General features: G+C 41.4%; 1 protein-coding gene across 23 annotated transcripts in view; it reads left to right on the top strand.

Moving 5' to 3' along the window:
* The window catches only part of MED12L (mediator complex subunit 12L), a 186,417-nt gene that overhangs the window by 39,550 nt on the left and 130,242 nt on the right, over nucleotides 1-16,625 (top strand). For all 23 annotated transcript variants that reach the window (XR_011142901.1, XR_011142900.1, XR_011142903.1 and 20 more), the window contains 6 exons: nucleotides 747-916; nucleotides 1,459-1,569; nucleotides 2,004-2,273; nucleotides 4,239-4,388; nucleotides 4,924-5,023; nucleotides 6,070-6,206. Coding sequence is in view for 16 of the 23 variants with exons in the window: in XM_068954695.1 (XP_068810796.1) it covers nucleotides 747-916; nucleotides 1,459-1,569; nucleotides 2,004-2,273; nucleotides 4,239-4,388; nucleotides 4,924-5,023; nucleotides 6,070-6,206 (938 nt within the window). In the remaining 7 variants the exon portion in view is untranslated. The remainder of the gene's footprint in view (nucleotides 1-746; nucleotides 917-1,458; nucleotides 1,570-2,003; nucleotides 2,274-4,238; nucleotides 4,389-4,923; nucleotides 5,024-6,069; nucleotides 6,207-16,625) is intronic.

Raw genomic sequence — 16,625 nt, 5'->3', positions numbered from 1 at the left:
TCAGAAATGCAAAGATGAGCAAGCAGACTTACTTTGGTTCGCTAATTTCTCCAGGTTTTGCTAAATATAGAATCACTGCTGAAGCAGAGAGGAGATATGATTTATTTTTGGTAGGTTCGTGTATTTGGTGAACAGCACCTTCTGACTCATCTGTGATTAAAAGATGATCACTTTTACTTGTAAACCTCTGTGCTATGCTGGTCAGTCTGACCTAAAAAAACTGCTCCTGAACCTTTGCATTCTTGTCAGAGTGAAAATCTGGAGGAGTTGATCATTTTCAAGAACGGTTTTATACCCCATGACTTGTACAAAATTCTGAGTTTTATTTTCCCTATATTTGGAGCGGGGAGGAAGAAGGAAATAAAGCTCCAGATAGATAAAATAAGTATCCTGCAATTACTAGCATCTATTTCAAAGCTGTTTTTTGGCTGAATGCTGATGAAAGAGACAGGTGATTTCCCTGAAGACATGGCTGGTACGCCTAAAGGCATACTTTTTACATAACAGACAGAATTAACCCTAATCTAGCAGACTACTTACATAATTGACAGTGCTTGGAGAATGGTGACCAGGAGAGGCACATAAAAAGCCTATTTATTTGCAAAAGGTTTTTGCATTATGAGACTGTTGGTTAACGTTTTGGAGAAATACTTTGACTACCAAGGCAATGTACATTTGTTTTAATTCTGACAGCGAAAGAAATCTGTTATCACCTGAAGCGTTCTAATTGTAAACTTATTTTGTAGAATGGACGCAAATTATTACCAGATACCTTCGAGAGCAACTGGCAAAGGTTGCGGAGTTTTATCATGCAACTTTTGGCCAAGGCAACAGCTCTGTAGTGATGCCTCAGGAGATGGAACAAGCCCTGAAGCAGTGGGAATATAATGAAAAACTGTCATTTTATATGTTTCAGGTAATACTTTAAGGAATGCATGGGTTTTTTGAGATTACTGTACTTGGAAAGTTCAGTTTTAGAACTTACGGGTAACGTTTGTCATAGGGCTTGCACAAATTGTAGATGCTAATTCATGTTAAAGATTCACAAGCTGAAGGAAGCTTTGATTTGCTTAATGTGCTTGATTGTGATTGCAGCAATGTACCTGGTTCTTCTGGCTCTTCCTGCATTATCCCATCTTTCAGAGGTGATTTTTAATTACTGTGGGTCAGGATGAGGTTACTGTGGCGCATTGAGCCGTGGATGTTGAAGTGGTGACAGGCTATTCAGTTCCACGCTGGTCTGGCTCCTGGCCGCCTTTGCAGTCCAGCATCAGCGGTCTGGACAGGCAGAGGAGCTGAGGTGCCCGGGGGTCCCCAGCCTCACAGGCCGTCAGCTGAGAACATGTGGCTTAGTGGGAGCAGAAGTCCTGATACACACTGAGCAAGATCACTTGAGCTTGAGCAGACCCATTTAGTGCTTCCTGTTAATACTTGATGCGTTATCTTAAATCCTTTAAGGAAGGAATGCTTGAGAGACATGAGTATTTGACATGGATACTGGATGTTTTGGAAAAAATCAGACCTACAGATGACGATCTCCTTAAGCTGTTGTTGCCACTAATGCTACAGGTACAAAGCATGTATTAAAGCCGGGTGACTTATATAAATCAGACTGATTTTTATATCTTAATTTTTGAATGTTTCTAATATTTGTCGTGATAAAATCTGTTTATACATCAACATTTTTACTTATGGCATTTGCGGAAATATACTGCATGGCGTGTGTTTAGACTATGTAAACACAATTTCCTGCTTTACAATCCTTCTTACTTTGAATTGGTAGGAAGATTCTTTTTCTATAACGGATCCTGCAGGACAGATGAAACTTTTTAAGACAAAAGTATAAACTTGCTTTTGAGCTGCTCTTTTCTTTTTCAGCTTCTGAGACCTTAGCTTAGGTGATCCCTTCTATGGGACGCATGTCCAACGTTAGGTTGTTAATGAAAAAGAATATGGGGAAAAGACTGCCTAGTAAACTGTTTCTTTTTTTTTTTTTTTTTCAGTACTCGGAGGAATTTGTTCAGTCAGCTTATCTGTCCCGTCGCCTTGCTTATTTCTGTGCCAGACGCCTATCTTTACTGCTAGGCGATGGTCCTAACCTTGTAGCTGCACATTCTCCTCATATGATTATTGGACCAAACAACCCTCCTTTAGCAGCCCCAAGTCCGACTGCACCTGGTCCTGTGGTGAGCCCGGTACAGCTAGCCTGTTCAGATTTCCTCTCCTGCCCACAACATCGTCCGCTGGTTTATGGACTTAGTTGTATGCTGCAGGTAGGCCAGTGTTTTATTGATCCTTGTCAAGGCTATCACCTTTCAATATATCTGAAAATAGTGTTTTCTGGCAAGGTGTGCTACTGGTGGGTCTGGAAAGAGCATGAAGGTGGATTCTCTGCATTGACTGAGATGCAGTGTTGAAACCCCATTGAGAAGCTCCTTATCTGTCTGCATCTCTTCCATGGGGGAGAATCTCTCTGCTGGCTGGAGAGATCAAACTCTCCCTTGTGACAGTGTTTCTGGTTATAGTAATGCTCTGTGCAGTATGTGTTCATCACTGGTGAACCTGCTCCTTTCTGCCAGACCCTGGCTGTCTTTGAGTGCCGTTGAGCAGAAGGCAGCACTGTACTGACTCCTCCTACCACCCTTGAGGATGTCCATCCTCCTTCCAGCTTGTCACAGACTCTTGGTACCATTGCAGACGTCTTGTTTTGGTTCTGTGAAAGCAGGAAGCAGTTTATATTGCCTTGTCAACTTTTACAGTTTTTAAAACTGTGGGACTACAAGAAACTGCTTGGCAATAGCAGGATTGTCAAGAGAATAATGTTCTGAAACAGAATTGCATAACAAGCTGCTGCTGTTTGCCTTCCTGAGTGCTGACCAGGGGAGACTGCCTCAAGCCCCGCTGCTGTTGTGTCCGTTCAGTTGTATGTCTCCAGGGGCTGTGCGGAGATGTCCTGGTTATGGTACCAAGAGCATGCTGATGATGTGCAGCTCCATCTCACGGGGCTGCCGCTTGCTCACAGTGGTAGCAAAGAGGGGAGTTGAGTTTAGAGCCCAGAGGCAGGCTAGTGCGTACAAACTCAAACAAACAAACAAACAAAAAAAAAAAGGCAAGAGAGACTCATTGGCGCTAACTGAAGACAGTAAGTGGGAGAATATCAGTGTCCCTCCCTCTGAGGGTGCGTGGCTGCAGCAGGTCAGATCCTGTCTTGCTGTAAGCATGCTGTAAATTTTTTTCCTCTTGAGCAATGATTTGTCATAGGAACTTCAGCATTTGTCTCCATGGTGTGTGCTTGTACGCTCTCTGGCAGCTTTACAGCTTTTTCTGTACTAACAGCACAGCAACTGGTCTTTCTGCTGTACCTATACTATTTGGTGGGGGAGTTGGTTTTGTTTTTTGTTCTTTTTTGTCCTCTTGGTCTAGATCAGGGCTGTCTCTGGACAAACTCTTAGGCTTTTCATAGGAGCATCTCTGTTGGCAATGCTTTTGTTAAGCTACTGCTTTGGAATCCAGACCTGGATCTGGAGAACTTCCCAATAAGTAATCCAGGAGTCTCAAAAAGAAGCACACATAAGGTGAATCTGCTGCTGTCATTTTAGATGGGATTTAAGATCTGACCCCAAAATACTAAAGCATTCTTCTTTTGCTCTGGACGGTGCCAGATGCTGCAGCGTAGTAGGTATCTGCTCATAAGCCATTGTAAAATTACTGTTTTGAAGCCTGTCAATGTAGAAACTTAAGATTTACTTCAAAAGAAATGACAAGTTCCTGTTGCATTCCAATGACTCTTGTGCTTTAAAATCTTGATAGAGTTAATATATTAAGTTTTAATTTTTCATATGTAACTTCTTTGTGAGCTGAACACCAGTTACTTTTTTTCTAAAGTGCGTTCATGTTTCACGCAATCTGATTAAAATTAACCTTTGTTGTTCTTTGACAGCACTATCAAAGCAATACAAATGTGAACTGAGTGTGTGCATGTGTGTGTGTGTGTATGTATGTATATATATTTAAATGCAATTTTTAATTTACTAGTGAAGAAGGAAAATAACTGAATTTCTGCAAATGGATGTTTTTAAGTAGTTGTGCACTGGCCTATCTTGTTCTCTTCACTGTAGTCGTTAGACAAAGCAATTCGAGTCTCATGAACTCTCTTATTGTTGGTATTGTTGGTCTTATCTGTCACATGTGTTTATCAAAAGAAATTTATTCTAAGTGTTTTATGCTATTGCTTGCAGACTGTAACTCTTTGTTGCCCAAGTGCCTTGGTGTGGAATTATTCCACAAATGAAAATAAGAACATTAATCCAGGCTCGCCTCTGGATTTACTTCAAGTGGCTCCATCTAGTTTACCTATGCCAGGTGGAAATTCAGCATTTAATCAGCAGGTATACTTTTTCCATTGTCAAATTGCAGGGATCTGTTCTATATCCCCAGAAAGTGATTTTTGTGGTCATTAGGAGTACAGCTAACTTCAGATGTTTCTATAGTTCTAGACTAGTAATGTGCTAGCTTTTGATAAGCTTAGTTTGTACTTCATTCGTGTACTGGTTTTGTCAGAATATCAGAAATTTAATTTGCTATTCAGATGTTTTCAGTTATTAAACTGAAATTATCTTAAGATGTAAAATAGCAGCAGCTTGTTTTACTGTATTGTGAAATGTGACTTTTCAGACACAGTGAAAGTTAATTTTTGCTGAGTTGAATGTCAGGATCAGATGGAAAAGATGTTTTATTGTACAAGATTATATTTAACAGACAAAAGCATTTGAACAGAGGATACTTTAGTTTGCTGTTTCTGAATGTAGGAAATATTGTGGAACACTATAGGGTGCCTTGCTCCTGCTGAGAAATCTGACATAAGCTTGAAATGAGAATTGTGACTTCCCACCACTAGCTCATTAGCAACAATCATTTTTGCAGGTTCGGGCAAAGATTTATGAAGTGGAACAGCAGATAAAACAAAGAGGTCGTGCTGTGGAGGTGCGGTGGTCTTTTGACAAGTGCCAAGAATCAACTGCAGGTAAGGCAAGTGAAACATGAAACAATGTTGGGTGCCCTATTGTTTAAATCTGTTCTTTTTCTTTGAGTGTAATCCTGGTGCACTGTGACTAATTCTAGTAATAGTTATGACAGATAGATGCAATGTAAACGCCAGTCAGCATTTCCCCCCTCTTTTTATTGAACTGATGACTGAGCATTAACATGGAAGTGTTGGGTAGAGACTAAGGATCCAGGTTTGGTCTTGGATACTTCCAGCTCCTGGACCTAACTGGGTATTCAGCTGAGAAATGTGTATGAAATAACTTGTTTGGAGCTTAGGTAGTGTTTGGTAGGACAGAGATTCTTGCTGGAAATTTGTGTATAAAACATACGAAATTAGAAAATAGGGAGTCACTTTGTGGCGTTTGTACTTGGGCTTTTTTCTCCATACTCTCTAGAAGTCAGGCTATGGGAAGTATGAACAGCCACCTAACAGTGAAGTAAACATCAAATGAAGACTTGTATGGGCTTTTAGGCTGCTGGCTGCTTCTGATCATTCTGTGCCTGGAAACCCTTTTGTGTTATAAAACCATTCTCAGAATGGCGTGTATTGTGTGTGTATGTTCTTTAACCTGCTCATCTGTTGATCAGTAAACGTTACTAACCACACTTTTCATAGGAATGGGGAAATCTCTCAGCCTGAAGTTACTGCTGATCATTCTCTCAAATGTTTTTCAGGGCAACTGAATTTTAATTTGGTATCGTGGCTCAGACTTGCTCTCTGTGGCAGAATTGGCTGTTGTGATTTAAACAGTTACTGATCCTGTGTGTCAGCTCATTCCTCTACTAGAGAATGGTAGCACTGGAAATGATTACAGCTAAATCTACTAGCAGCTGAGAGTGAGCCCTCCACTGTAGCCTCTGGGTAAAGGTGTCCCATCTCTCCAAAGGGAGCATCAGTGCTTCTGCTGACCCATGCGTGCTCAGCTGCTGTCCTGCTGCTGGTACTCACAGCAGCCAGTAATACCTGAAATCCTATGCTGTCCTCCTGTGTAACCTTTTTTCCCCCCTCACCCCCATATCTAGGGGTGACCATCAGCAGAGTTTTACACACCTTAGAAGTGTTGGATCGACACTGTTTTGACAGATCGGATTCCAGTAACTCAATGGAGACGCTTTATCACAAGATTTTCTGGGCAAACCAGAACAAAGATAACCAAGAGGTAATGGCTACTCTTCCCTCTCGCTTCATAATCTGCAAACAACTGGTTTTATTTTTACTTGTGAGAATTGTGTGTATATGTAAGCTTGATACAAAATTTTCATGTTTTCTTGGCGTTACGTATTTTGTTTACTATTTAACACTTGGTTTGTTAAGAGCAAGCAGGTTTTTACTGTTATAACTGTGTTCAGTGCTTTGTACCCTAAACCTTATTTAGGAGAGAGTATCAAGTTTTAGTGCTTTGTGTTTAGGTGCTGCCGTGGATTGAGCAGCGTTCCTGGGTGTTATTTCATAACAAAACTTTTACATCTCTCATAGGAAGTGATAAATTAATGGCTTATTAAGTATAGTAAAACATTCTAAGACTACATTCTTACAGGCTTTTTGATATTTTTATCTGTACTCTTAGAACCATTTTGAAAGATCATGAGAATCTCTGTCAGACATCTTTCACGTTTTACTCAGTGCAGATGATGTCACTGAGCATATGTATAATGTCAGACTTGGCTTCCTTGGAAACTATCAGGGGGAAAAGAGATAGGCAGCTTTAATAATACACCACTGAAGTAAAATTTTTAAAATGGAGTATTAGTGGAGTATTGGAATACTAGTGGTTCTGACATAGCTCTTGAATGTTAATGTTTTGACAGCTATTTTGCAAAATGACTTTCTGTTTTTTTTTTTTTTTTTTGAGTACACCTCTTATGAGTATGTTTTTGGTGAGCCCTGGTCAGAATTCAAGACCTTCTGTTGCATAGAAACACTACATAATAGTTGTCAATCAGCACTGTAATGACTTTTGCAATAAACAAGCAGAATATAATGGCGAGAAATAAGATTTCTTTGGAAAAATGTCCATGCAGATATACCTGCTAAGAAACTCTGTCTGTGAAGCTCAGAACTGGTAGGTAGGAGTGAAAGACTTACCAGAGTGGTCTGTGTATTGGAAGTACACTATTGCAATCGTGAGAGAGAAAATATAGCTGTTGTACGCCAGCAACAACATTAGTATCTTGAGTCATCTGTTCTGGGCCAAGTCTTTCTTGCTTAGGGAAGGGTCCAAATTTTTTCTAATTTAGTCCTGTACAGACTAACTCAAAGCATTAGAAGTCTTAAGAGGTCTGTGGTACTTGCAGCATCATGCATGTTATATAGTTATGGAATTGCTGTTTATATGTATATGGTTGCAATGTTAGCTTCTTGGATATGTCTTGTAATATACATTTCATTCTTATCACTCATATTATGGATTTCTGCTACAATTCATAAAGAGATAACTAAGTCTCTGTCTATCTGGGATAAAATCCTAGTCTATTCAGACGGCTTCCCACTCTCAAATGGAACAGCAGTTAACTTGTATTGTTTTTATATCAGTTTTTAATCCCTTTGTCCTTTCATGCCGTGGTAAGATTTACCCTGTAGCCTTGAAATAAAAGCTGACATTAAATAGACCAGGTTTGGTCTTCTGTCACTACTTCCAACTGTTACATTCAGTTCTTGTCTTAATATGGAGGTCCGTGTTGCATAGCTTGTGTTCAGGACCGAAGGGTGAAGGTTACCAGAGTGTGCATCCTGAGATGCTCTGCACCTTTGAGAGGCAGGAATCAGATGGATTGTAGCCTTTCAGGGGACTAAGACACCTGCAGCGAACATCTGCCAACTTCAGGGGTAGTGAACAAAGAGGAAGGAGACCTGTTACAGCAGGCAGATGGAGCTAACGATCTTTAACCGTAATTCTTGGATGAAGTCAGGAATTTTAACAAACAGTTTTTAAAAAAAATAAGTAGGAAGGGTGTGATAAGCTCTGAAGTTTAAGTGCTGGCTCTTTGTTTTCATCTGCGCTTGGGGTCAGATAATGCGGTTCTGTCCTGTTGCCCTTCTGCACTTGACAGTTTTTGTATCTTTTTTTCCTTCTTATTGTCTGCGTTCCAAAAAGGTTTTCTGATTTCCAGCAATACTACCAACAAACCTTTTCTTTGACTTTCAAAAGGCAATGTTGGTAGTGAGACCTTTCAAAGTAGGATATTTATTCTGTTGTTGTCTGTTATTACTGCCTTTGTTTTGTGAAACTTTGTGACTTGAGGTTGGGCCTTCTGAAAGCATGCCTGTTTTGGCCCCTAAACAGCTCTCTTGAAGATGTGCTGCCCAGTTCTGGAGACTAAACCTTTCTGTGAAGGTCTGTCAGGTTTGTTTGTCGTCTTAATGACGTGACAATTTTACTCTGAGATGAAGACTGCTGAGCAGTAATAATTCATTATCGCACATCAGTGACGATGTACCTGATGCTTGCACAGTAGTCATGGGACAATGTCAGTGTAAGGAGAGCAGAAGAAAAGATGCGTGCTTCTTTCTCAGAGCAGAAGACTTAATATTTAAAGTTTAAGTTGTACCTTACTGGGTCTGGAGCTGGTATGAAATGGAGAATTTAGATAATCTGTAGCTTCTTACCTTCTCTGCAGTTTTCAAGGCTGCTAATTGCTGCTTGCCTCATTGCTTTGTGCTGCTGAATGTTTCATTGACCGTACTTACTGTGCACTTTGAGATTTAAATTTTTAAAGTCATATTCAGGTTACTGACTTTTTTTTTTTTAAGCTGCGTACCTTGTGGCCAGGCCAGTGAACGAGTAGGCGAAGCCTTGCGCTGTGCTGCGCAGAGAGCGCGCGCGCTTTGTGGCGCTGGCTGGAGGAGGGCTGCTGAACCGCTAGGTGGCACTTGGATGTTGGGCACCTCCCGGAGAACAGACTTGCACGGATGGCGCCCGTCGGCTCTGTCCCTGCGTGTTTCCTGCTTCAGCATATCGCCCGTGTTCCCAGATGAAGTGCTCTTTGTGTGGCTTCTTTTTTGTCTCTGTTTCCTTCCCTTGTCTTTTATTGGCAGGAAAGACCACAAGTTATGAGCTCCCACACCCTCCGCTCTACTCCCTTTCTAGTTGGCAACTCATGTGAGCCTGTAAAGACTTTTGTTTGCTTTTGTTTTGTAAACAAGGTGTCCATCACTAGGCTGTCTGCCTACTGACATAATTATTTAAAGCAAAATACAGTTTCAAGGACAGCTATATACTACCCCTGTTGTGAGGTGAACCCACTGGAGCATGTTTGGAGCTTATTTCCTGTTCATGCTGTGAAGAGTGCAAACGATGCCAGCGTGTGCGTATACAAGAGCGGTGCTCCAAAGCACTGGGCATGTGCTGAAGTAGAAGGAAGGTGGCTCCTGCTACTAAGTACCTAGGTTCTGAGAGAGGCAAAAAGCAGAGGCAGATGTGCTCTGGATGTTGCTTTTACACACTGTATTTTCTTTGGAAATGTTTGAATGTATGCTTGATGACCGGTAGGTGTCAGAGCAGAAGCAGGAGGAACAGGACAGAGGTGATTGGTGCCGGGAGGCTGGGTGCCCTGGTCTGAGGGGTCCTCTCTTCTGAGGAGCTGGCCATGAGAGCCCCAAGGGTGGCCTTGGTGGCACCCCCAGCTGCTCGGGTGAGGGTTTTAAGAGAGTGTTAAGCAGGGATTTAAAGAGCTGAGGACAAGGGAGAATCAGGAAAGGCAGGACAATGGGGTCTGATGGGGCCAGGCAGCTGAACTGGCTATGACTACAGGAGGTGACCGAGAGGGGGAACTGTGGAGGGAGCACTGCGGAAGGCACATTGGTGGCGGAGCACGAGGGAGAAAAATGAGGGAGTAAGGGGTTGTGCTGCAGCCATGCGTTGAGTTCGCAGAGGACGGATAGGGGAGATGGATGGCAGGCGCTGAGCAGGGCTGGGGTGTGGAGCGTTGTTCTGTGTATGACGAAAACGGTGCGCTGATGCTGTGTGAGAAGATGTGATATTAAATCCATGTTTTGAGTGTACCCAAGACAAACCCTCTATCTTTGACCTACTCGAGAGAGGCCACAGAAGCGGGAGGAGAATCCAACACTTCCCTGGGGACTTGGGGAAGATTTCAAGCATGGAGGAGCCCTGGCGCTGCGTTATTAAGTGGGCTTTAAAAAGCAGACGAGAATTGAGTGGTAGTTTCTCACTGTCTGTCACTGCGTAATCACGTTAGGAATAGCTTGGCCTGAGCCTTGGTGGTGGGTCGGAGCCTGGCAGCTCTTCTGCGGTAGGGTTCCTCCCGTTGCAAGCACAGGGCACCCGTCAGGCTCTGTGTGCAAAGCAAGATGTAACGTTTATTACATCTGTCAGATGCTCAGCTTTTTAGCTGATAATGACAAACGTCGAACGTTTTTTGGCATGAACATACAATAGACGTTAATTGTGGTACTGTGATTTTTATTACATTAAGAATTTTATTACATTATGAATGTGATCATATGCATAGTAAATAATACAAAGGACCTTTCGTTTCTCATTCAGCTTCAATGACTTGTGTAGAGTTTCTTAACAGATTTAGCTGGCAAGAAGATTTGAGATCTAGAAATCTATGATGTGACAAAACCCAGTAAATTCGCTTTTATTTGATAGCGCTACAGAGAAAACTCCTGGCCTTAATGTGCTGTTGTTTATAGCCACAGGTATTTTCCATCTGTCACTAGCTAACAAAAACCCATCTCTTGTGCACAGCTCCAGAATGATTACCTGAATCACTTCTGTGGATGTTACTGTGCAAGTGACAATAAAAAAAAAAAAATTGAACCCAATAAACAGTTCTTATTTCTACCATACAGTTTCACGTAGGAATAAAATTGTGCTACTCTTACTCAGATTGTGAATTAATTACAGCTGGAACACCTTTAATTCCTCTCCACCCCCTTTTAAACATCACCCCCTCTAAAGCTTTGAGTCGATTTGTGCAGAACAGAGTCCTCAGAACAGTGTTTCACCGCATGCGAGCTAGAGAACGCGGTAGCGATTTTTTGCGGCGTACGTGACAGCTGCCCCTTCGAGGTCACCTGTCAGCTTCCTGCTGCGTTAGAAGCTCTCAGCCCTCACCTTGCCTCTAGTCTACCCGGGTTTTGTTGTCTGCTATAGCCTCTCGCAGGTACCGCTGAGGAAGGGATTGGAGTAGGAAGGTTTTCTTTGTGTGTGTGCGCACGTTCCCCCCGCTTTGTTTGGCAATGGCTGGCTAGCTTTTTTAACCTGCCAATCTTCTGTGCAGAAAAATATAAACTGTGTAACTATAGCTCAATATATACCTAAGCAGTGGGGGAATACCTGGTAAATGAAACTCCGTATCAGTATTTTCTAGCCCCTGTGCAATAATAAGTGGATGGAAAGAGAGAGTATTTTGGTGTTTTTTTTTTAGGAAATATACTGGGTTTACTCAAAGACATTATGTATAATCCTGAAACTTCATGAATATTCAGTGCACTTGGATTGTTTTTAAAATTTAGATCTCTGGACTCATATTTAGAGCTTGCTTCCCATGTCGTCCTTGAAGTCCAACTGAATTCTTCTGATGCCGAGAGCTGTTGTTCGTTGTTGTTGGTTTTTTTTTTTTTTTAAGACCAAAAAAGTCCTGTTGTTTAAACTTGGTTCTCACGAATAGCACTTGATACAAGTGTAACGAGTTAAATATTTGTCTTTCTGAGATCACTTCACTGGAAATGAAACAAAAAAAACTGTCTGTGAGAAAGGAGGTCTAATGGCGCCTGTTTAGGACGCGTGAGTGGTTACGGGAGGCAAGAAGAGTAAAATAGAGACAAACGTAAATATTTGCAGAATGGGAATCTATTTCAACAAACATTGAGAAAATACATGATTGCTTGAATTCGCTCTAATACTTTCAATAATGCTGTTAGTGTTAGTTCAGTTACTTGAATTGCGTAGTCATCTAAAACTTGTCTGTGTGGGTATTTTCACCCTTCGTTGTTTCAGTAAATCCAGTATCGGATTCCTGCGTGCCTAGGTATCTAAAGGAGTTGAAAATACAAAATCCCTTCTGTAAGGGGAAAAAAATTGTCCTGTGACCTAAATAATTGATGAGGTTTTTTAAAAACAGCACATGACTTAGTTTTTGGTTTTGCATTTTAAATTAGACAACTTCGAAGCAGTGGTTGATGTTTTGTTGAATGTGATCTCGTTATTTAAAGCAAATACGCAAATCGTACTCTAATAAAAGGTTTGTCTTTGAGCTGTTGATAGTGTTATAGTGTCTATGTTTAGGATTGCCCATCAGGCTGTAACGACTTTATCCCTCTCTGGTTGCCATCAGAGACGTTTCTTCATATACCATATTTTATCTTGTACTGCTAGGTTCAGTGTGTTTAGTTTGTTTAAAAAACAACCAACCAACCTTTTTGGACATTTTTTCCATAGAGACTAATGCACATTGAGAGTTCCTTGTTTTTATAATATACGGCTGTGTCTTCAAACAGAATGAATTGTCGGGGCTTCATTTCTGTGAATGCGGCTAATCTACCTGTACTTGCGTTTCTGACCCGTGCATTTGCAGACTGTGCATGGGCCCATTTTTCTACAAAAAGCTGGTAGTGCTCTTGTTCCTGGCTCTTGTTTCCTTTCCTGCCTCGTTCTCCCTTGCCCTTGAACACTGCAGTCCTCGCGGCTGGCAAGCCTCCGTTCCCGTCTGATCTCTTAGCGTGCATGGAAGCAGGAGCGGAGAAGGAAACAGGACGGGGTGTGGATGTGACCCTCGGTAGTGGAGCAGCACAGGGATACGTAAGACTAGACGGACAAACAGAGGGAGAGGGTTTGTTAAAAGCAGTGACAATGAACTTGGAAATCTAGGTATCCAGTATAGGTGAGAAGGAAGGAGTGATGCAGTTAAAACGTCCTTTAAGGAAATGAGCTATTTAAATAAGGTAATGGTCTGCTTGCAGATCCCAAGGATGATTGTTATGGGGGCCAATGCAGAAAGCCTTAGAAGTATGGCATTAAATCATTATAATATCACTAATCATGTCTTTTGAAGACTTATGCTAAATGCTCAAAGTTAATAATCGGTTTGCTTAATAATATATGAGAGCTTTTCTGAAGGTTGATAGGAGGAAAAAAAAAATCCATGACTGCTTTGTGCATTTTTACTTTAGAAAGGCAAGTTGTACTACTGAAAGTTGTTGTGTCATAGCCCTTCTTTGTTGTCTTTTTTAGTGAAAATACAGCTTCTGGAAACCTTTTATTGTTGTTTTTTTTTGAAAATAAATATAGAGTTTAACTTAAAAATGTTAATCTTATTTCCCTGAAGAGTTTATTTGAATTTGGTAACTGGAATTGTGATTCCACATTTATTCAGCTAGCTTTTCTTTTAAAAAAAAAAAAAAAAAAAAGCCCTAGGCCTTGTTAGCATTTAAGGGAAACATTCTCAAATGATAAAATTCTCTAACGTTCAACACAAAATAACAACTCTGCTTTGAGCTGTCTTTGAACTCTTATCATACTGGAAAGTAATCAAGCTTTTTAGTTAACCCTCATCAAGAGTTAAGGACACATTCACTTCCTGGGAACGCAGACCTGCTCAGATGTGTTGAAAAATGTCATTGAATACATTTTCAGTTCCTTCCTGGTTTGAAAATAACAGGAATGTCCATATATATATGAAAATATAAAATATATATGCATATATATAGATAAATATACATCCATATACATGCATGTGCATAAAGATGTGTGTATATAGAACTTGGTCCTCCACAGGCATCTGTGACTGGCATAAGTGCATACCTGTTGCAAGCTTTTTCTTTCCTTTTAACCCAAAACACAGCAATGTGTTCTGGGGTCCAATGAGAGGTTTTTCCAGTGCTGTTTTTAGCCTGAAGCACAAGCACGGTGATGTGTTTTGGGTAGGAGGAATGGTTTTCCCAGCACTGTTTCTTGTGCTCCCGAAGGTGTAGCCTGGCAATGCAGCTGGTTATGCAGGCAGGACGTGGTCCCTCAGCCGGCAGTGGTGGCTTCCCGTAAAGCTGCTCACCCTCGGGCTCACGGCTCAGCTGGTGCATGTCCACTCACTTACACGGTAGCTCTGTTGTATGCATGACATCTCAGAAAAGTAATCGTTACGAGTGACTCTGGCATTCCCCAGCCTCAGTGAGTCACGCACCAAATTGCTGCTTGAGAGGCTTAGAAGAGGTGAGAGGAGGTTGGGGGTTTCCTTTGCTCAGTGCTTTGAGCTTCTGAACCTTATGTTGTGTGCTTCCTGCTACTGTTGCAAAAGAAATCCTGCAATCCAGTTACCTCAACAATGTCTCTGGCTAGAGTAAAAACCAAACTAGTTGTTCAGTAGTAACATTTGAGTTAAGAATAAAACCAAGGTCTCGTGGGGAAAGAGCTCAAACGCAGAGGTACAGAAGGCGAAGGCTCGGTAGTGCTCTTGGCTTCCTGTCTCCAAACATAAACATGTAATGCTTTCCTGTGTTAGTGGCTGTGCTTGTTTAAAGAACTCCTTTTCTTCACCCGTCTGCTGCTGCACTTACAAATTGGTGGCAATGAGATCTTTGATTTTCCGTGAAAGGGTTCGATTAATGACTTTCTGAAAGTTGCAACTATTTTGGGTCATATCAAAACTGTGAATGTTGCGAATGAGATGTCTTAACTTTTGCAAGTCTTGCCCTGAAGGTGTGTGCTGCCAGGTGTAGGTAATCTATCCCATTTGGTACCTCCTTAATGAAAGAAAAATTCAGTAGATGTTCTACAAGATTTGGGAATTTCAAAGAAGGGGCCTTGTCCTTTTAGAGAACTTCCCACAACCTGGAGGAATTGCAGTCCCTGCCCAGGCACATCTGGGCTGTGGTCCAGCATGTTATGTTTTGTCATCCCTGCAAACGTTGTCATAAAGTAATGTGTGAGTTGATCTTTTGCTTTGCTGTCCCTGAAATTTTAAGGGTACAAGTGCGATCTTAATGCTAATCTTCTTCAAGGCAATAGTTCAAGCTGTGAAATGTGACCTGCGCTTTCCCAGACAAGAACATCTGCAGATAGGAGCTCCAAAATTAGATAAATTCACAGCCTGATGATTTTAAGAGGTGTTACTTAATTGTGTTATTAGCATGTTTACATAGACACGTGGAGCGTCTGAAGGACAGAAATGGCGAGGTGGAGCTATGGAGAGATGGCATCAGAAGGAAGGAAGTCGTGCAGCAGAGCTGCCATGCAGCGGGACGCCACCGCCGCTGCACGGGCGGGTGGGAAGCCGGAGCTGTGTGCTAGTTGGTGCTGTGGCCAGTGCTTCCCGCTCCGTGGAGCAGCAGATCGCTGAGCCTGCTCGGGGCAGCAGCGAGCGCTCGGCGCTGGAGTGTCCCGACTAGCACACCGTGCTGTGCAGCGTGGCCTGCAGAGGAGCGTGGATTGCTCCCTGCAGCCCTGTCACTGCCTCTGCACGCGCTGTGCAGGTTACTTACTGCCGCGCTTTTCTGGCAATTTTCTATACTGTATACATACTTGATAGGTACATATAAGAAATACAGCTTTAAAACACATTTATTTTCAGTAAAAAGCAAAATAAAGTTTTTGATTGCTAGGCACTTGGACTTCACTGTCCTCAGCTGCCGTACGCTGTACAGCCCCCATGCTCCAAAAGCTCAGTGTGAGCTTAGGTTTGTGTGCTAGAAATAGTTCTGGTGGTGGCAACTTGCAGAGCAAAAGTCTGAAGGAGAGGGGTTTAAATAATTACATGTATTCAGCTTTTGTTATTACTGGGCACGTAAGCTTCTGAGAGCCGAACTCGCTATTTCACATAAGTTGTGTGACTTAAATTCTGAGATGGATAAATGTCTTGATGTTTCAAATAACTATGGTGTCTTTTTTCTTCAGAAGAGATTGTATTCTGCATATACACAAAACTGCAGAATCAGGGCTGTTTTTTTTTATTTTTTAAGGTGTGTAATCACTTCTAGGCATTTGCTACAGAGTGGTACTTGATTCTACATCTCTGAATGTAGTTCTGTTTTTTATAGATGTAAGATTGTGACTTATTAGTGCAAAAATAAGTTGCTCAGTGATAACACATGACTCTATCAACTGTCTGCATTTTTTTTAACTGCAGAGTTGTCTTTTTTTAGTTGTTTAATTCTACGTTTTGCAAAAAAACAACAAATTGTCCATTGTAAATAAGCTGTTTAAGATGGGTTAGTCATTCTGTGAAGTTTTCTGAAGTTCAGGCAGAACAGGCAAGGAATTAATCTGTAGTTAATTTATGTAGCTCTGAAATACTCTCCTGACCAGGGTAATTTCATGCAACTTTTCTTGTAAACTGCACAAACATCTGTCCTTTTATTTATCCCTTTTGTTATGATAATTTTAACACGGAACTGTGCATTGCTGCGTTATTCAAAAGTAAGAATTCATAGCACTTCTTGAAGTAACTGAAATAACTTCCAACTTTAGCAAAACAGGGTCAACTTGCCCTGTGTTTTTCTCTTCTCTTTGTTTTGGCTATCAAATAAATCAGGTCAGTTATGCAATTTTTAGTCAGAAAATATGATAAGTGATTATTACTGGCTGAATGCCTAAAACTCTAGATGTGCAATTTGATGT

The sequence above is a fragment of the Struthio camelus genome, chromosome 9, assembly GCF_040807025.1.
Source record: "Struthio camelus isolate bStrCam1 chromosome 9, bStrCam1.hap1, whole genome shotgun sequence".
In the NCBI taxonomy this organism is placed as follows: Eukaryota; Metazoa; Chordata; class Aves; order Struthioniformes; family Struthionidae; genus Struthio; species Struthio camelus.
The sequence above is the reverse complement of the archived record's forward strand: the minus strand, read 5'-3'. Positions and strand labels throughout refer to the sequence as shown.